Source organism: Salmo salar, chromosome ssa23, assembly GCF_905237065.1.
Source record: "Salmo salar chromosome ssa23, Ssal_v3.1, whole genome shotgun sequence".
Taxonomy (NCBI): Eukaryota; Metazoa; Chordata; class Actinopteri; order Salmoniformes; family Salmonidae; genus Salmo; species Salmo salar.
In genome coordinates, this window is record NC_059464.1 from 850,339 (window position 1) to 871,740 (window position 21,402).

At 41.2% G+C, this 21,402-nt stretch overlaps 1 protein-coding gene across 4 annotated transcripts in view; it reads right to left on the reverse strand.

The window, feature by feature from the left end:
- LOC106583880 (vesicle-fusing ATPase) overlaps positions 1-21,032 on the reverse strand; it is a 50,350-nt gene extending 29,318 nt beyond the window's left edge. The window contains exons 1-2 of one of the 4 annotated variants that reach the window (XM_014168500.2): positions 20,781-21,011; positions 1,775-1,792 (exon numbers count right to left, since the gene is read on the reverse strand). In XM_014168500.2, coding sequence (XP_014023975.1) covers positions 1,775-1,792; positions 20,781-20,792 — 30 coding nt within the window. In that variant the 5' untranslated portion in view covers positions 20,793-21,011. Of the gene's footprint in view, positions 1-1,774; positions 1,793-18,795; positions 18,817-20,780 lie in introns of those variants that run through there. The other 3 variants (XM_014168499.2, XM_014168501.2, XM_045706276.1) reach the window with 3 other exon arrangements.
- Between the last annotated feature and the right edge of the window lie 370 nt (positions 21,033-21,402).

Here is a 21,402-nt window from a genome sequence, read left to right on the forward strand (position 1 = left end):
TGCAAGAGAGCAGCAAAAGACAGCAGATACAGCTAGCTAGCTAGTTAGTTTATTTGTTTGGATCTATTCCAGTCGTTACAAGACTATGAATGAATGAATGAATGAATGAATGAATGAATGAATGAATGAATGAATGAATGACATACAAAATACAATGAAACCAAAGACAATTTCAAAACATAAAATATAAAAGCAAAAGAACAAAAGAACAAAAGAACTTTCTCAGTTGTGGTAACTTATCGAAACACAATTCATGTTGACAAGTTTCTACATTCTTATGTCAGAATATTGCACGGATTTACCACATTGGCATTCTCTTACATAGCTCTGTTCACACAATTCACTGAGTGAAAAGGTTAGAGAGTGAAAAGATGAAGAGATTCTCAGGGCACTGAATCTCGTCAGCTTGTTTGCTGCCAAGAGCATGGCTTTCAGACTGCCTGTGAACTGTCATAATGTACCAAGGAAACTATGCAGTACTTAGCCTTAGCCAAACCTCTAAACACTGTTAGTAAAAGAGAAAAGATGATAAAAAGCAAGAGCATGTTGTTCCAATTGTCATGACGACAAATACACTTTTCAGATCAAGACAGAAAGATCTGGATGATGATGTAATATTCATTCCAGCTTTTAAGACAAATCAGGGGAGATAGAGAGTTGATCTTGGGTTCCTCATCTCAAGACTAGTCTAGACCATTTAAAAACAGTCTTGGTCTGGGCCAGTGCCAGAGGTCTGGGTCTGGGCTGATGGTCTATGATGACACCATGGTCTTTGTAGATTTTCAACTCATGTTGTCAAGATGCATCTTTGAATACCATCTTGTCAGTTATATGACCATGTATGAGTGAAATAACACGCAAGTCCAACACTCACTGCCTTAGTTCTCTAATGTCAGAGCCAAGTGGGACTAAAATAACAACTGGTTTGGTCTGGGTCTAAATAGGTTGTATCTTCCTCTGGGTGTCATAAGGTGTGGTCTTAGTCTGGGTCTTAAGGGCCATAAGGAGGAGACGAATCGCCATTCACTTCAGTTAGATTTTATACAATCATATACGTTGTTGTGAATGTACCCTGTGAAGAATGCATGCCATAGCCATCTCTGATTTTGCTCACTCATAGACACAGGCTTGCCATGTATGCTTGCTTGTCTGACATTTGAGTGGTGGCGGCTGCGGAGCGGAGAGCGAAGAGCAAGGGCAGCGGGTGTTGGGAGTCGTAATGTTTGGGAGCAAGGGGAATGCTTGGGTTGTGGCAAGTAATAGAGAGGTGCGTATTGCACTGCAGTGCTGGCACACTGCCCTGCCCCATTTCTAAAATCATCACATGCAGTCTAGTCTACCCCTTCATCTACCATACAGCCAGCGCTCGCTCAGCCAGAAGAAAAGTAAATAGGCTAAAGCTTTTCTGTTTGACCCCGGTCCAAGAGTAGGTCTAAGCATTCTTAGTGAAACTGCAGTGGAGGAGAAATGGATGATAATTAATTGTTTGTGCACTCAATCAAATATATTCCCCCTCTGCATTGCAACTCAGTCAATGGATTTGCAATGGCAGATGAAATATGTATCATATGTATATAGTTTCTCCTGAGACAGTCACTACCAGGGGTGAGAGCAGCGGCAGTGGCAGCAGGGGGGAAGCCTCCGTAAGACCTTGGGAGTTGATGAGGCGGATAAAACTACTTTCAGTAAAGCCGACTGACTGTCCAATTAAGCTATTAGACGTTTAGCGGGTGGCGTGGGAGTTCATACATGAGGAAATGACTTACATACATACCTTGAAAAATATTACGACCTGGGGGCCAACGTACGCAAGCAAAGAGGGAGGGGAAGAGGAGGACATAAGACAGAGAATTGAGACAGCCAGGACCACTGTCTGTCAGAGAGCTGAAGCAGCATCGGGTGCATTGATTCACAATCGAAGGAATACCACTTTGACAGTGGCAAGTGGCAAGCGCATGCAGAGCAGGGCAGAGTTGGGGTCATTCTTATCATTTCACTCACTTTAGTTTTGTTCTCATCCTGAACTACACCAAAACATGGGCACATTTTGACATCAGTGAATTTACACTGCCCAAATAAATTGTTCTGTGGCTAGAGTCTTGTTTTTGAAATGTGAATTTTTAGCAAGTTAAGCACCTACTATAAAGTATACCCCAAATCTGGTAGTATTGTCATTTGTCAGCCATATATGATTTACAGTCTTTACATTGTAAACAGAAAATATTGTCTTAATGTGAGAACTAATATGAATTTTCATGAGGCAGAAATCTTTTGTATTTTTGGTGATATGTGGTGAATGGATGGAAGCCCAGGGTTACTGTCATGTATGGCTGATTCAAATGGTAATAGGAGCTGTAGCATGCACAAACAAGCAAGACATTGCATGGTTTTGAAAATGTACAAAGAATAAAACCCTTCACATAAATACCTTCATTCATAACAGAACTCAATGCATTTAATGAGACACCATTTGAATTCAAAGTAGTCACGCCCCACAAACCCTCTGGATTGTATTCAAAACATATATTACAAATGGCTCATTGGTGGTGCTATGAGCAATTCGGGACTAAGAATAGAGGGTGTCCAGTGATCCGTCTTCTGATTGCGGTATAATTACACACACACACACACACACACACACACACACACACACACACACACACACACACACACACACACACACACACACACACACACACACACACACACACACACACACACACACACACACACACCTAAATCTTGATGCCCCACCCAGCCCTGCAGTCTCATAGGACAGAACACTCCAAGCTTTTTCTCCTGCCTTATTTCAGGAATCCATTTTCAATATTCCATCAGCTGGAGTCCTGGGGGAGGTATCCATTCAGATGTCTGTGCTGGAGATAAATATGGATGGATGCAGCCAGTAGGAGGAGCCATTCACCTCTGCCTCTAGCCCTCTAGTGCATCAGGTTTGCCTATGAGTAGGCCTAATGATGTATACAGTAGAAACATAATTAAACTGAGTATAGAAAACATTAAGGACACCTGCTCTTTCCATGCCATAGACTGACCAGGTGAATCCAGGTGAAACTTAGGATACCTTATTGATGACACCTGTTAAATCCACTCCAATCAGTGTAGATGAAGGGGAGGAGAAAGGTTAAATAATTATTTTTAAGCCTTGAGACAATTGAGACATGGATTGCGTATGTGTGCCATTCAAAGGGTGAATGGGCAAGACAAAAGATTTAAGTGCCCTTGAACAGGGTATGGTAGTAGATACCAGGCACTCAAGAACTGTGGCGAGTGTCAACTGTGTCAAGAACTGTGACGCTGCTGGGTTTGTCACGCTCAACATTTTTCCGTATCAAGAATGGTCTAACACCCAAAGGACATCGAGACAACTTGACACAACTGTGGGAAGCATTGGCGTCAATATGGGCCAGCATCCCTGTGGAACACTTTCGACACCTTGTAGAGTCCATCCCCCGACGAATTGAGGCTGTTCTGAGGACAAATGGTGGGTGCTACTCAATGTTAGGAAGGTGTTCCTAATGTTTGGTATACTCAGTGTATTTGAATATACTGTAAATGCCTATCGGCCTATATTTCATGTTTACAAAACTACAATATTAATGCAATATTTCAAATGAGGCATTACTTTTTCCATGGTAGTTTGGCAATCTTAACACTATACTATGTCTACTAATCAGTTATTTTCATAATGGCACCAGAAAAAGTGCATACACAATCTATTTCACAAACTGATTTGGGATCAGTTCTCCCAACACCAATCTTTGCATGAATCCAATGTAAGCGAGTCAACAAGAAGGCCATAGGTCAGATTTTAAAGGGCATTTAGAGTCAGCACAGGAATATGTGTTATGAATTCAGAAGCAGCTAAAGACATTATTGAGCTAATATGGTAGGTTTGATAGCCAATTCCTTTTTCTATTTCAGATAAATCACTTTAAGTTAGTTCTTAGCTGTCTTCCCCTACTGGGAAGTAATTACATCAAAGTTGGAGAGATGTGATGGCAGGGAAAGACCATGCAGACACATCACTTTGACTACAATGCGACTATACTGTGACTGCACTGTTATAGCCCTGCAGGGTATGGTATGATTTGTAGAGGAAGATTCAAAAAGGTCATGTGCTTGTATTTCTTCTGTGCAATTTGGCTACGTTGTGCAGTAGGGAATTTCCCATCCTATGTTTGAGTGACACAATATAGCTGCTAAATTGGAAAGATGAGATAATTGTTACTTGATTACTATAATTTTTTATATCCTTTTTTGCATATGTCCAACCGGGAATATCTCCATATATCTGGCTAATGTCGCTACCAAGGATGTCTATGCCTTCTGGTTCCATTCCAATACAATTAAATTCACATGAGTTATATTTTGCTTTGTCCTCATTGGCTGATTCTGTTTGACATCTCCAGCAGAGATAGAGGAACACATCACTGCTTAGTGAGTGAACGCACCACAGCAGGGCAAGAGGACACATTTGAAGGTCACTCTTGTCCTAGAGAAAACACCCTGATCATCACCCTATTCAGAATCAGAGAGAATACTCAACTATGAGATCTTCTTGTTTTGTGCTGTCTAAGCATAATCACATTCAACTATCAGATTAATTGTGTGCCTGATGGAAAGAGTGTTTGAACTGTTCAAGCCTGTTCCACTGCAATGCCCCCACAGCACAGAGTAGCACTCTCTCTAAATATAGCTGCAGCTCAATACATTTGAGTCATTTAGCAGACACTCTTATCCAGAGCAATTTACAGTAGTGAATGCATACATTTCATAAAAAAAATTTTCATACTGGCCTCCTATGGGAATCGAACCCACAACCATGGTGTTGCAAACACCATGCGTTGCAAACACCATGCTCTACCAACTGAGCTACAGGGAAGGCACTGAGCTACAGGGATACAATACTCACACAGGTGAAGGCCATACACCAAAACAGGGATTACAGATTACACAGATACCCACACACACTCTACACTCATTCACATTTATATATGTACACTGGGGAGAACAAGTATTTGATACACTGCCGATTTTGCAGGTTTTCCTACTTACAAAGCATGTAGAGGACTGTAATTTTTATCATAGGTACACTTCAATTGTGAGAGACGGAATCTAAAACAAAAATCCAGAAAATCACATTGTATGATTTTTAAGTAATTAATTTGCATTTTATTGCATGACATAAGTATTTGATACATCAGAAAAGCAGAACTTAATATTTGGTACAGAAACCTTTGTTTGCAATTACAGAGATCATACGTTTCCTGTAGTTCTTGACCAGGTTTGCACACACTGCAGCAGAGATTTTGGCCCACTCCTCCATACAGACCTTCTCCAGATCCTTCAGGTTTCGGGGCTGTCGCTGGGCAATACGGACTTTCAGCTCCCTCCAAAGATTATCTATTGGGTTCAGGTCTGGAGACTGGCTAGGCCACTCCAGGACCTTGAGATGCTTCTTACGGAGCCACTCCTCAGTTGCCCTGGCTGTGTGTTTCGGGTAGTTGTCATGCTGGAAGACCCAGCCACAACCCATCTTCAATGCTCTTACTGAGGGAAGGAGGTTGTTGGCCAAGATCTCGCGATACATGGCCCCATCCATCCTCCCCTCAATACGGTGCAGTCGTCCTGTCCCCTTTGCAGAAAAGCATCCCCAAAGAATGATGTTTCCACCTCCATGCTTCACGTGTTCTTGGGGTTGTACTCATCCTTCTTCTTCCTCCAAACACAGCGAGTGGAGTTTAGACCAAAAAGCTCTATTTTTGTCTCATCAGACCACATGACCTTCTCCCATTCCTCCTCTGGATCATCCAGATGGTCATTGGCAAACTTCAGACGGGACTGGACATGCGCTAGCTTGAGCAGGGGGACCTTGCGTGCGCTGCAGGATTTTAATCCATGTGTTATTAATGGTTTTCTTTGAGACTGTGGTCCCAGCTCTCTTCAGGTCATTGACCAGGTCCTGCCGTGTAGTTCTGGGCTGATCCCTCACCTTCCTCATGATCATTGATGCCCCACGAGGTGAGATCTTGCATGGAGCCCCAGACCGAGGGTGATTGACCGTCATCTTGAACTTCTTCCATTTTCTAATAATTGCGCCAACAGTTGTTGCCTTCTCACCAAGCTGCTTGCCTATTGTCCTGTAGCTCATCCCAGCCTTGTGCAGGTCTACAATTTTATCCCCGATGTCCTTACACAGCTCTCTGGTCTTGGCCATTGTGGAGAGTTTGGAGTCTGTTTGATTGAGTGTGTGGACAGGTGTCTTTTATACAGGTAACGAGTTCAAGCAGCTGCAGTTAATACAGGTAATGAGTGGAGAACAGGAGGGCTTCTTAAGGAAAAACTAACAGGTCTGTGAGAGCCGGAATTCTTACTGGTTGGTAGGTGATCAAATACTTATGTCATGCAATAAAATGCAAATGAATTACTTAAAAATCATACAATGTGATTTTCTGGATCTTTGTTTTAGATTCCGTCTCTCACAGTTGAAGTGTACCTATGATAAAAATTACAGACCTCTACATGCTTTGTAAGTAGGAAAACCTGCAAAATCGGCAGTGTATCAAATACTTGTTCTCCCCACTGTATATATACATTTTCAAACAGTCCATTTATATTTTCCAACAGGGCTATACATTTGGGTGAGGTTTTTTCTTCGACTGAGTAGCCTCGTTTCACTGCCAAAAATAAAATTAAACCATCTAGTGTCCAGCGAAATAACAACACAATGTCAAATACAGGTAGCCTAGTCAAATAATTAACATCCAATCACATTAACCGTTACTCTCTCGCGGGAATTCCACTATGTCATGTCCTGACCAGTAAAGGGGTTATTTGTTATTGTAGTTTGGTCAGGACGTGGCAGGGGGTGTTTGTTTAGAGTGTTTCGGGGTTTGTTGGGCTATGTGTTATGTAGAGGGGTGTTTGTTTAGAGTGTTCCTGGGTTTTTGGGTTATGTTCTAGGTCAGTGAATTTCTGGATCTTTGATTTAGATTGTTTTAGATTCCGTCTCTCACAGTTGAAGTGTACCCATGATAAAAATTACAGACCTATACATGCTTGGTAAGTAGGAAAACCTGCAAAATCGGCAGTGTATCAAATACTTGTTCTCCCCACTGTATAAAGGCACATACAGTGCCTTGCGAAAGTATTCGGCCCCCTTGAACTTTGACCTTTTGCCACATTTCAGGCTTCTAACATAAAGATATAAAACTGTATTTTTTTGTGAAGAATCAACAACAAGTGGGACACAATCATGAAGTGGAACGAAATGTATTGGATATTTCAAACTTTTTTAACAAATAAAAAACTGAAAAATTGGGCGTGCAAAATTATTCAGCCCCTTTACTTTCAGTGCAGCAAACTCTCTCCAGAAGTTCAGTGAGGATCTCTGAATGATCCAATGTTGACCTAAATGACTAATGATGATAAATAGAATCCACCTGTGTGTAATCAAGTCTCCGTATAAATGCACCTGCTCTGTGATAGTCTCAGAGGTCCGTTTAAAGCGCAGAGAGCATCATGAAGAACAAGGAACACACCAGGCAGGTCCGAGATACTGTTGTGGAGAAGTTTAAAGCCGGATTTGGATACAAAAAGATTTCCCAAGCTTTAAACATCCCAAGGAGCACTGTGCAAGCGATAATATTGAAATGGAAGGAGTATCAGACCACTGCCAATCTACGAAGACCCGGCCGTCCCTCTAAACTTTCAGCTCATACAAGGAGAAGACTGATCAGAGATGCAGCCAAGAGGCCCATGATCACTCTGGATGAACTGCAGAGATCTACAGCTGAGGTGGGAGACTCTGTCCATAGGACAACAATCAGTCGTATACTGCACAAATCTGGCCTTTATGGAAGAGTGGCAAGAAGAAAGCCTTTTCTTAAAGATATCCATAAAACGTGTCGTTTAAAGTTTGCCACTAGCCACCTGGGAGACACACCAAACATGTGGAAGAAGGTGCTCTGGTCAGATGAAACCAAAATCAAACTTTTTGGCAACAATACAAAACGTTATGTTTGGCGTAAAAGCAACACAGCTCATCACCCTGAACTCACCATCCCCACTGTCAAACATGGTGGTGGCAGCATCATGGTTTGGGCCTGCTTTTCATCAGCAGGTGCAGGGAAGATGGTTAAAATTGATGGGAAGATGGATGGAGCCAAATACAGGACCATTCTGGAAGAAAACCTGATGGAGTCTGCAAAAGACCTGAGACTGGGATGGAGATTTGTCTTCCAACAAGACAATGATCCAAAACATAAAGCAAAATCTACAATGGAATGGTTCACAAATAAACATATCCAGGTGTTAGAATGGCCAAGTCAAAGTCCAGACCTGAATCCAATCGAGAATCTGTGGAAAGAACTGAAAACTGCTGTTCACAAACGCTCTCCATCCAACCTCACTGAGCTCGAGCTGTTTTGCAAGGAGGAATGGGCAAGAATTTCAGTCTCTCGATGTGCAAAACTGATAGAGACATACCCCAAGCGACTTACAGCTGTAATCGCAGCAAAAGGTGGCGCTACAAAGTATTAACTTAAGGGGGCTGAATAATTTTGCACGGCCAATTTTTCCGTTTTTTATTTGTTAAAAAAGTTTGAAATATCCAATAAATTTCGTTCAACTTCATAATTGTGTCCCACTTGTTGTTGATTCTTCACAAAAAAATACAGTTTTATATCTTTATGTTTGAAGCCTGAAATGTGGCAAAAGGTCGAAAAGTTCAAGGGGGCCGAATACTTTCGCAAGGCACTGTAGCATATACATATAGAGATGCGACTATAATTAAGCAATAATGCATGGGGGGGTGTGGTATATGGCCAATATACCACGCCTAAGGGCTGTTCTTAGGCACGACGCATCGCGGAGATATAGCTATAAAGACACACAACCCATGTTGTTATAACATTTTCAATATATGCAGAGAGATATCTGGTGCTTAAGATCATAAAAACATAGGCCTATAGAAATATTAGTGAGACTAATGTTTTTGTTGTGTGACATATCTGAGGTTAAAAAAAACATGGCTGCAGACTGAATATTTAAATGAGACCAATTTATATGTCAGATACAACAGTGCTGTGTATTACTGAACATGTGACTAACAGCGAGGGAGATGTTTAACACTGCTATTCTGAGATAAATAGTTTACCTAAACTAGCTAAATTAATTACCCATTTATTTATAAGGGCCTGTGGAGAGCTAGAATGCTTTCGTCATTAAACTCTCCTCAGGTTCATGTTTTTCATATTTAAATGGGTCTTGGTCTCATCACGGTAGTGCTGAGCGATTAGTGATTTTTGAGGTCAGTTTTGTCACACCCTGATCTGTTTCACCTGTCTTTGTGCTTGTCTCCACCCCCCTCCAGGTGTCGCCCATCTTCCCATCATCCCCGGTTCTGATCATTCTGCCTGCCCTGACCCCGAGCGTGCCTGCCGTCCTGTACCTGCCTGACTCTGACCTGATCACGAACCTCTGCCTGCCCTCGACCCGCCCTTTGCCTGCCCCGTGTTTTTAATAAATGATCTGATAACTGTACTATCCGCCTCCAGTGTCTGCATATCGTGATAGGTTTGGTTTCAGTTCGATTATGGAAAAAATGATCAAGGTTTTATGCATTATGCTTTATGAAATAATGACATAAAAAAAATTTTAGAGCTTTTTAATGGGAATTGCCAAAACATTTAAAAATATTCTATTGTCTCTGTCAGGTCCACATTGGGTAGACATTGGGTAGAACAAAATAAGAAATGACTATGAAATAATACAATTTTCAGTTGTGTACACTACCGTTCCAAAATTTGGGGTCACTTCGAAATGTCCTTGTTTTTGAAAGAAAAGCACATTTTTTTTGTCCATTAAAATAACAACAAATTGATCAGAAATACAGTGTAGACATTGGTAATGTTGTAAATGACTATTGTAGCTGGAAACGGCAGATTTTTTATGGAATACCTAATTGATCATTAGAAAACCCTTTTGCAATTATGTTAGCACAGCTGAAAACGGGTGTGCTGATTAAAGAAGCAATAAAACTGGCCATCCTTAGACTAGTTGAGTATCTGGAGCATCAGCATTTGTGGGTTCGATTACAGGCTCAAAATGGCCAGAAACAAAGGACTTTCTTCTGAAACTCGTCAGTCAATTCCTGTTCTGAGAAATGAAGGCTATTCCATGCGAGAAATTGCCAAGAAGCAGAAGATCTCGTACAACGCTGTGCACTACTCCCTTCACAGAACAGCGCAAACTGGCTCTAATCAGAATAGAAAGAGGAGTGGGAGGCCCCGGTGCACAACTGAGCAAGAGGACAAGTACATTAGAGTGTCTAGTTTGAGAAACTGACACCTCACAAGTCCTCAACTGGCAGCTTTATTAAATAGTACCTGCAAAACACCAATCTCAATGTCAACAGTGAAGAGGCAACTCCGGGATGCTGGCCTTCTAGGCAGAGTTCCTCTGTCCAGTGTCTGTGTTCTTTTGCCCATCTTAATCTTTTTCTTTTATTGGCCAGTCTGGGAAACAGCTTTTTCTTTGCAACTCTGCCTAGAAGGCCAGCATCCCGGAGTTTCCTCTTCACTGTTGACGTTGAGACTGGTGTTTTGTGGGCACTATTTAATGAAGCTAAACTGCAGGGTAATGTAAAAGTTGTATTTTTGGGGCGCCACAGCGCATTTTGAAAAAAAATCGTTCCCATTTTCAACGGCCTACTAATCAAACTCAGAAGCTAGGACATGCATATACTTATTATATATGGATAGAAAACACCCTAAAGTTTCTAAAACGGTTTGAATGGTGTCTGTGAGTATAACAGAACTCATATGGCAGTCAAAACCCCGAGACCGATTGAACCAGGAAGTGGAATTCTGAATTGTGGACTCGACTTCTCATCTTTCCCTATTAATCACACCGTTAACAATGGTTCAGTGAGCACTTCCTATTGCTTCCACTAGATGTCGCCAGTCTTTTCACAGTGGGTTGAGCCTTATACAGTCGAAACTCAGTGAATGAGACGCATTGGAAATTGGTCACAGGGGATGGGCCATCACCATTATGACGCCGGCGGCCCTGTCTACCCCCACCTTTAGAAACGTTTTAAAACACTCTACAACCGTCCCCGTCGAATCTGATTGGCTCTCTTGGTGTTACAGGCCCTGAAGATTAATGTTTTACAACGTTTGACATGTTTGAACGAACCTAAAGGCGGGAAAATCTCATTTTATCCGAAACTGCAGCCCTGCGCACGTCGGAGAATTTGGAGAGAGCCCTAGGACGCGCTACCAACAGCAGGCTAATGGAAATGAAGGATGGACTTTTTCGACCGAAAATACATCTGTTGTGGACCTGGGATTCCTGGAAGTGCTTTCTGATGAAGACAACTAAAGGTAGGCGATTATTGACAATATTATACAAGATGAGATGTGACATGCGATTGTTCCAAGATGGCGCCGAGCTCGGTATATTAGCTCATTTTCTGAGTATCGCATCTCCTTTTATCGCAAAGTGTGATTACCCAGTAAAGTTAATTTAAAATCTGGTATGACAGGTGTTCTCAAGAGATATTCATCTATAAATGTTAGATTGACAATATAAATTTAAAAAATCATTTTCGAATAGTAATTTAGGGAATTGTAGCACTGTTTCCCGGGACGCAGTTGAGGGGAAAATAGTTAGTCAACGTCAGACGCCGATGTAAAATGCTGTTTTTATATATAAATATGACCTTTATTGAACAAAAGAATGCATGCATTGTGTAACATGATGTCCTAGGTGTGTCATCTGATGAAGTTTGTAAAAGGTTAGTGCTGCATTTAGCTGTTTTTTGGTTATTTGTGATGCAAGTGGTTGGTCGGAAAATGGCTATGTTGCTGCTTTTTACGATGGACTCATCTAACATAATCTAATGATTTGCTTTTCCTGTAAAACCTTTTTGAAATCGGACGACGTGGGTCGATTCAGGAGAGGTGTATCTATAAAACAAACAAAAAATTATTAATTAAAAAAATATATATATATTACTTTTTTTATGCTAATTGGCGATATGATTTTTCGCTGGATTTTGATCCCGCTGACGGGATGAGACGCTGAAGAGGTTTTAACCTGTTAGGGCTAGGGGGCAGTATTGACACGGCCGGATAAAAAAACGTACCCGATTTAATCTGGTTACTACTCCTGCCCAGTAACTAGAATATGCACATAATTATTGGCTTTGGATAGAAAACATCCTAAAGTTTCTAAAACTGTTTGAATGGTGTCTGTGAGTATAACAGAACTCATTTGCCAGGCCAAAACCTGAGAAGATTCCATGCAGGAAGTGGCCTGTCTGACAAATTGTGTTTCATCTTGGCTCTTTTTATTGAAGACTGAGGATCTTTGCAATAACGTGACACTTCCTACGGCTCCCATAGGCTCTCAGAGCCCGGGAAAAAGCTGAACGATATCGAGGCAGGCTCTGGCTGAAACACATTATCGCTTTTGGCAAGTGGCCGATCAGAGTACTATGGGCTTAGGCGCGTGCCCGAGTCGACCGAATGCTTTATTTTCTTTCGTCTGTTTACCTAAACGCAGATTCCCGGTCGGAATATTATCGCTTTTTTATGAGAAAAATGGCATAAAAATTGATTTTAAACAGCGGTTGACATGCTTCGAAGTACGGTAATGGAATATTTAGAATTTTTTTGTCACGAATTGTGCCATGCTCGTCACCCTTATTTACCCTTTCGGATAGTGTCTTGAACGCACGAACAAAACGCCGCTGTTTGGATATAACTATGGATTATTTTGAACCAAACCAACATTTGTTATTGAAGTAGAAGTCCTGGGAGTGCATTCTGACGAAGACAGCAAAGGTAATAAAATTGTTCTTATAGTAAATCTGACTTTGATGAGTGCTAAACTTGCTGGGTGTCTAAATAGCTAGCCCTGTGATGCCGGGCTATCTACTGAGAATATTGCAAAATGTGCTTTCACCGAAAAGCTATTTTAAAATCGGACATATCGAGTGCATAGAGGAGTTCTGTATCTATAATTCTTAAAATAATTGTTATGCTTTTTGTGAACGTTTATCGTGAGTAATTTAGTAAATTCACCGGCAGTGTTCGGTGGGAATGCTAGTCACATGCTAGTCACATGCTAATGTAAAAAGCTGGTTTTTGATATAAATATGAACTTCATTGAACAAAACATGCATGTATTGTATAACATAATGTCCTAGGGTTGTCATCTGATGAAGATCGTCAAAGGTTAGTGCTGCATTTAGCTGTGGTTTGAGTTTATGTGACATTATATGCTAGCTTGAAAAATGGGTGTCTGATTATTTCTGGCTGGGTACTCTGCTGACATAATCTAATGTTTTGCTTTCGTTGTAAAGCCTTTTTGAAATCGGACAGTGTGGTTAGATTAACGAGAGTCTTGTCTTTAAAATGGTGTAAAATAGTCATATGTTTGAAAAATTGAAGTTTTAGCATTTTTGAGGAATTTGAATAATGCGCCACGGGATTACACTGGCTGTTGAGTAGGTGGGACGCTAGCCCATAGAGGTTAATAGCTAGCATTTCGATGGCCATAACGAATTGATATGGTGACAGAGGACACCCTTGTTTAACTCCTCTTGACAATTCAAAACTCTCTGAGAAGTAGCCGTTATTTACTATTTTACACCTGGGGTTGCTATACATTACTTTTACTCTTTATAAGAGAATTGCCAAAATTGAAAAAATCCAGGCATTTATAAATAAAATCCAGTCTTACTTTATCAAACGCCTTTTCAAAATCCGCTATAAATACCAGGCCTGGCTTCTTAGATGTTTCATGATGTTCTATTATTTCTAGTAGTTGTCGTATATTATCTCCAATGTATCGTCCATGTAAAATATCTGTCTGATCAAGATGAACAATACCTGGTAAAACCCTTTTAATTCTGAGTGCTATGCATTTCGCTAGTATTTTGCATCACAACTTTGAAGTGTAAGGGGCCTCCAGTTTTTTAGATAGACTGGATCTTTCTATTTTCCATCTGGGTCTTGTTTTAATAATAGTGAAATCAGACCTTCCTGCTGAGTACCTGACAGACTACCATTTCTATTGGAATAGTTAAAACAATCAAACAATTGAGCTTTTAGTATATCAAAAAAGGCTTGATATACCTCTACTGGTCATCAAGACCTGGGGTTTTTCCAGACTGAAAGCATTTAATAGCCTCAAAAAGTTCTTCCTCTGTAATTTGGCCTTCCCAACCCATCTGGTTTGGGCTTAGTGGGACTATCATTTGTTTTTCAACAGGACAATGCCCCAACACACCGCCTGGGTGTGAAAAGAGATTATTTTTCACACATTATAGCCATCAGACTAGCTATATCAAAATCAAAAATGGATAACCAAGAAAAGAGATTGAAGTGATGGTGGAGGAAATAGCAACCAGGAAAAGGTTGCTGTTGGGGAGACTTGATAACTGCGGGGTCACTGCAGAGACCAAAAAGAAAGGATGGGTGAGAGTGGCCAAGACTGTATCTGCCGTTGGGGGTATGGCAAGGGACAGTGACGCCGTAAAAAAGAAGTGGTCCGACATCAAGTCGGCTGCTAAGAAGAAAGGAGCTGAGAGACCATTCATGTGGACCAGCTGGAGGAGAAGGTGTTGCCCATCATAGAGATGGTGGTAGAGGGACTGCGCGACCATTAAGTTAGTTAGCTACGTTAGCTAGCTAACATGTAAAGACATTATAGCCAACATAGCTAACGACGTTAACGTTAGCAAAGTCAGCCAAGTTCTTCTTTGCAAATTGATAAGATAGCGCTAGTTATTTAACACTTCTATAATATATTGTTAATTACTAGCTAGCTAGATAATGCGTGTTTAATTTGTATTCTTGCTGTATTTAAATATCCGGTAGCCAACTGTGTCTGTGGCGCAAGAAAACGTTCATGATTACAAAAGTATTAATTTGTCTCAAAACAAGGGTTTAGCTGTCCTAAAGTTAAGTACATTTCCAAGAAGAAATCCTAAAGCATTATTTTCAAGAATCCCATTTCTTCTTAACTTTTTTCTTAGGAAGAAACTTAGGAAAAACCTTAAGAACATTTCCAATAACTTTATTGAGGAATAACAACTTTGCTTAACTTTCTTCTTAAGTCTACAGTTTAAGAAAAAATGGCAGTTAAGTAGAAATTCCTTCTTAAGAAGGTTTTGTGAATCCGGCCCCTGGCCTCCACAATCCCCCGACCTCAACCCAATTGAGATGGTTTGGGATGATTCGGACCGCAGAGTGAAGGAAAAGCAGCCAACAAGTGCTCAGTATATGTGGAAACTCCTTCAAGACTGTTGGAAAAGCATTCCAGGTAAAGCTGGTTGAGAGAATGCCAACAGTGTGCAAAGTTGTCATCAAGGCTTTATCTTGGCCAGGTCGCAATTGTAAATGAGAACTTGTTCTCAATTTGCCTACCTGGTTAAATAAAGGTGAAATAAATAAATAAATAAATAAATAAAAGGCAAAGGGTGGCTATTTGAAGAATCGCCAATAGTGGCTAACCAGGGGTGGGATAATGTCAATATGGCTTTTATTGGATAGTAGCCGGGAGTTTTATGTTTATGACAGTCTGCGATGGAACACATGAAAAAATGCATGTAGTGTACTTTCAGAATTGATTGGCGAGCTAGGTACTGGTAGCTCTCGATCTTCCTCAAACCTAATGGCAGAAATCCACCTAGCACGTTGTGGGCGTTGAAATAACGAAACCCCATTAATTTTCAATGTAGGGAAGCCAAGTGGGCAGGAACCGTTGGGCGATACAAGCATGGCGAGGGAGCATAAATAGGGCGGGACCAAAGTTGGGAAAAGCTGAACTTTTGTTGCGTACTCCTCGACATCGCGTTGCTGTTGACCAATCGAGGCTCACTATAGTTTCCAGCCCCTACTGGATTGGCTGTTGATACCTAGCACTACCTTGCCTGCTTGCTAGCTTGCTAGCACCGACATGAGGGTGAAGCTAGTGTGGCTATCCATATAGTGGATCACTGCAGTAACATTGCAGGTGTAAAAGTGTTTCCATTGGCTTGCAGCCGACATTGCAGCCGACATGGCAGGTGACTGCCGACTGACTGAGCTACAAAGGACCTTGCATCAAAAATAACTACTCATTATTATTTGTAGATCAGTCAGTCCCAATTTACCCATGATACATTACGGTTTTGATCCTCTCCAACACGGACCATCTCTGTCCAAGCTGGAAAATTCAGGCGCAATTGATTATGGTCATTGTTGTTAATTACCATGTTTCTGCTCTGAACTAGGTTGAATTTTGCATATCCCTTTCCTGCAGTGAAATTACCTATTTTTCATAATTAATAAACATATATTTTTTAAACCTGCTGAAAATCCAGTGTTTCTATGTCAAACAGTTTTGCTATAAGTCAGTATTCTGTGATGTACTGTATATAAAGTGTAATATTGGGATACAAACACAAAATGTAATACATTTCAACTCTATATCTGACATGGTACAGGTGCCTTCTTTTTTTTAAGCCCATAACCATGTGTGTGAGCTGTATACTTTTGTTTCAGAGTAGATTTATTTAAGACTACCAAGAAACACTCTGTGTTACCCTGATTTAGCCCACTGCAGTAAAAGGTTAATGAAAACTACAACTCCCTTCAGCCCTTTCTCTCGTGAAGTATTTGACTTCTCTCTAGAGAAATGGCGTGCTGGGCTGAACTAAATGGAATTCAAGTAATTGGACCGACGTCGGTCAATTAGTTGTTTAATATCCCAAAAAATAAAGTCTTGGTTAATCGCTCAGCGCTTCATCACAGTCTCAATACACTTCAGTCTGGGTCTGGCTATAAGTGTTCTGGTCCAGTGGTGGCTGGAATGGAATAAATGGAAACTCTGTGTTTGATACCTTTCAATTAATTCCATTTCAGCCATTGCAACGAGCTTGTCCTCCTATATCTCCACCCACCAGTCTCCTCTGTCATGTTCTAATTGTGCCAGTCCATACTACCAGTGCAGTTATGACATTATTATGACATCCTTATGAAGACCTGTATGCACTGTTGGAGGCAGGGACAGTTATGGACAGAAAGTGGTTGTGTAAGGTCGTTTAGTTTACTGCTAGTAGTTTAGTTGCAGTTTGTGGGAGTCATAGTTTGGGGTGGTTATCGGTTGTAGAGGATGTGTAGAGATTCACAGGAGGGAGAATGCTATCTAATTCAATCTGTAATTTTCTCGTATCCTGTCACACTCCCGCGAACAATCTTAAATCCTGATTCTTGTCATGTTGAAAACCTCCCCATTCCATTCCATCTTGCACAGAACAAAGATTTTGCTGAGTAATCTTTCCGCTGCACTGTTGTGTTTGTTTATTTACAAGTTGTACGTTACATAAACATAACATAATATGTTAACATAAATAAAGAGGATCGGATGTCAACATAGGATGTAGATTCTCCTACACCACCGGCCATATAAGAGATGCCCATTTAGACATTACTACAAGGCCATAGATGACCACACATACAGTACCAGTCAAAAGTTTGGGCACACCTACTCATTCAATGGTTATTATTTTTTTTAAATTATGTTCTACATTGTATAATAATAGTGAAGACATCAAAACTACATAATAATACATATGGAATGATGTAGTAAGCAAATGTGTTAAACAAATCAAAATAGATTTTAGATTCTTCAAAGTAGCCACCCTTTGCCTTGATGACAGCTTTGCACACTCGGCATTCTCTCAACCTGCTTCATGAGGAACACTTTTCAAACAGTCTTGAAGGAGTTCCCATGTATACTGAGCACTTGGCTGATTTTCCTTCACTCTGAGATCCAACTCATCCCAAACCATCTCAATTGGGTTGAGGTTGGGTGATTGTAGAGGCCAGGTCATCTGATGCAGCACTCCATCACTCTCCTTCTTGGTCAAATAGCCCTTACACAGCCTGGAGGTGTGTTGGGTCATTGTCCTGTTGAAAAACATGTGATAGTCCCACTAAGCGCAAACCAGATGGGATGGCATATCGCTGCAGAATGCTGGGTTAGCCATGCCGGTTAAGTGTGCCTTGAATTCTAAATAAATCACTGACAGTGTCACCAGCAAAGCACCCCCACACCATCATACCTCCTCCTCTGTGCTTCACGGTGGGAACCACACATGCAGAGATCATCCATTTACTTACTCTGCGTCTCACAAAGACACGGCGGTTGTAACTAAAAATCTCAAATTTGGACTCATCAGACGGTCTGATGACAGATTTCCACCGGTCTAATGTCCATTGCTAGTGTTTCTTGGCCCAAGCAAGTCTCTTCTTATTATTGGTGTCCTTTATTAGTGGTTTCTTTGCAGCAATTCGACCATGAAGTCCTGATTCATGTAATCTCCTCTGACCAGTTGATGTTGAGATGTGTATGTTACTTGAACTCTGTGAAGCATTTATTTGGGCTGCAATTTCTGAGGCTGGTAACTCTAATGAACTTATCGTCTGCAGCAGAGGTAACTCTGGGTCTTCCTTCCCTGTGGCGGTCCTCATGAGAGTTCTCTAGGTCTACTGTTCATAGTGAATCCGTGTCCTTTCCTATGTTTTCCTCTTAGTAAGGGAATTTAGAAAGGAGTATTCATGTAGGCTATTTCACTCTGTTGTAAAATGTCCACTGTGTGCTGTGATACCATCTATGTCCCTCTCAGCAGCTCTGACACTCTAGGCCCAGCAACAATATGCAGTGCACTCTGCAAGGGCGAGGGAAGGAGGGAGACCAATGCCAGTGGACACATACCTTGTGAATGACTAAAAATGTATCATCAGATGCCTTGGCTCGGTACAGAGATGCACATTCTCCCTCTCGCTCAGGCATAGATTTCAAAGCGTCTCAATGCCTGTAATGCAAGTACGTCGACTGAAATGATAACAAATAAACAAGTCTGTCGACTGAAATTATAACAAATTAACAAGTCTATCGCCTGAAACAAACTTCTGAATCCGGTACACTTATGTACAAAAGCTAATCATTGCCTTGACACTTAATGGCAAGGAGTAGAATACTATCTTAAAGAATGACATTTCGGTTATTTTCATAGTGTAAAGATTGCATATTCAATACTGTCTTGTAATTCCATTGGGGCCATTATACTAGAGCACTATAGGGGAAAATATTTGGTTCACCCAAAAATGCCTTGTCATGTAACTCAGCAGTGTCCTGGAATTTGTGATAGACACCTCTGGTGGAGATTTTTTTAAATAACACAACAGCTCTAGTCAGACTTTCACAAATTGCGCCTCTGGTCATGTCTGTGTGCCAAAGGTGCCCTGGCTGGATGCAAACCCTGCTGACAAATCAAAGCTGTCTTGTTGTAGATAGGCCTATCTTTCAACAAAGAATTCACTGAGAATGGAAAGGTGATCCTTGTGGTTTCCATTTTCAGTCCTTATTCTCAAACCACAGAGGGGTATTGCCAATAGTGTCTTCTGATACAAGTTTGAATAATGCAGGTGTGCAACAACATCAACCAATGGAATAGGCTTTGATTTGAAAATCTCATGCTATTATGCCCCACCTATATTACAATTTTGCCTGGAGCTATGTAAATTCTATGGGCAAGCTTAAATCTCCACATCATGTAATGGTTTTAAACTGGGAGAGACAGGAGAAGAGCTTCAATCAGCATTAGTGATGGGCCTACATGCCAAGGTGCGTTGCATAAGTTGACAGTCGACCAGCTCTAAATGGTGCTCCATCCTGTGATTATAATCCAGAGATATACGGTATTTCCAAAAGCAATTTGGCAGCACAGTGGCACCAGTCTCTATCAGCAGGCCAGGCAGGTCATAGCTAACCTACATAATGCAGCAGAAAGATGTTGTCTGTTCAAGTTGAGCGTAGCATATATACCTGCGGCACTCCAGGAACAGGGTTGCTTACCCCTGCTATAGATTGTGGCTGGACAACATTGATGAAATTTAGGCTTCAAAGAAATTTGGTGGCCATAAGTGATTTTTTGGGGGGGCTTTTTAGTTTTAGAGTTAATTTCCTGCAATTGTTTGTTCTACCATTCTAACTCTCAACAGTAAATTGACCCTGACTGAATTCCCCCCAAAATATTTGTTTTTGTTTTTTGAAATTGATCCATGGGCATCCAAAAGGGGGTTGCCCAACCAAGATCTATATAGCGCAAAAATAGCTTTTCAATACAAGAAAGCACAGATTATATTCTGGACTCCCAAAACTGCCATAAACTATACAACCTAATAAAAAGACACCCGCGAGGTCGAGGTCGTGCTATGGACAAGGACGCATGTGTGCGCTGCTGTGATATGCTTTTCACAAAATTATTACAAGCACTTTTTGCACAGATATCCTATAAAATGTTTCAATTGCCCTTTTAAGCATTCTGTCGGCTAAAGGGCATGTAAAATCCAGGATTATCTTTAACCGATTCACTCAGCTAATGCAGTGGCTAGCTGTAGAGGCCGGTAGCTTCCTAGCTCTGACTGTAGGCTGATTATACAAGACAGATAAATTGTTTCTGCGACCCGTAAAAAAAAGGTTGTGCGGGAGCCTATCAAACTGAATGCCAGGGCGTAAAAAACATTCTGCATCGAAATAGCTGAGCCGACGTCGAATTTGACATTCAGGTACGATGTTGCTGCAGCTAAATTCTTGCCTGTAAACCATACGTCGCACTCGGCATTGTACAATATTTACAATGAAATAAAATGTTAATTTTGACAAGGAGATATTGAACAAACGAGAAAATATCTTACCCGGGCCGCCATATTCGCGTTTGGTGATGTTCAGAGGTGCAGCTCTGAATGGTAATTCATACGGCAGTCGGAAGCACTGACAGTAGGACTGTATCCTACCTATTTAGCTACGCAGGAGGAACCAACGCTACACACACTGCACGACTGACGAGTACAACGCATTCGATTTTGATTGGCCGAATTCAGAGGAAGCCCTCGATGAACGTTCTTCTTCTTCCTCGTCAATGATCTCGTGCAATGCACGTCCCTCACGTTGCACGATTGATGGATAGGCTGGTAATCTTATGGAATGTCCCCCCTCCCACTCTCACACACTCTTATCCATGTAGCCTATTCTCTGTGTAATATTGAGTATTCTCAATACAATTATTTTGTTAAACCAAGCTATGACCTAAACGCCACATTGTATGTAGCCTAGCTTACCAGTAAATAGTATGGGCTAACCAATTACGCACACAATGTAACTATTGGAGTTCATAGATTGACATCGTGATCTGCAATTTTGAATAAGCAGCTAGAATCTAGATTCTAAACTGTGCTGGATGTGTGGTATCTTGCGAAGGCGCTCCTTTGAGCACTGCAGACAGCGCCTCTACATTGGTCAGGACCAGGGACAGCGGCC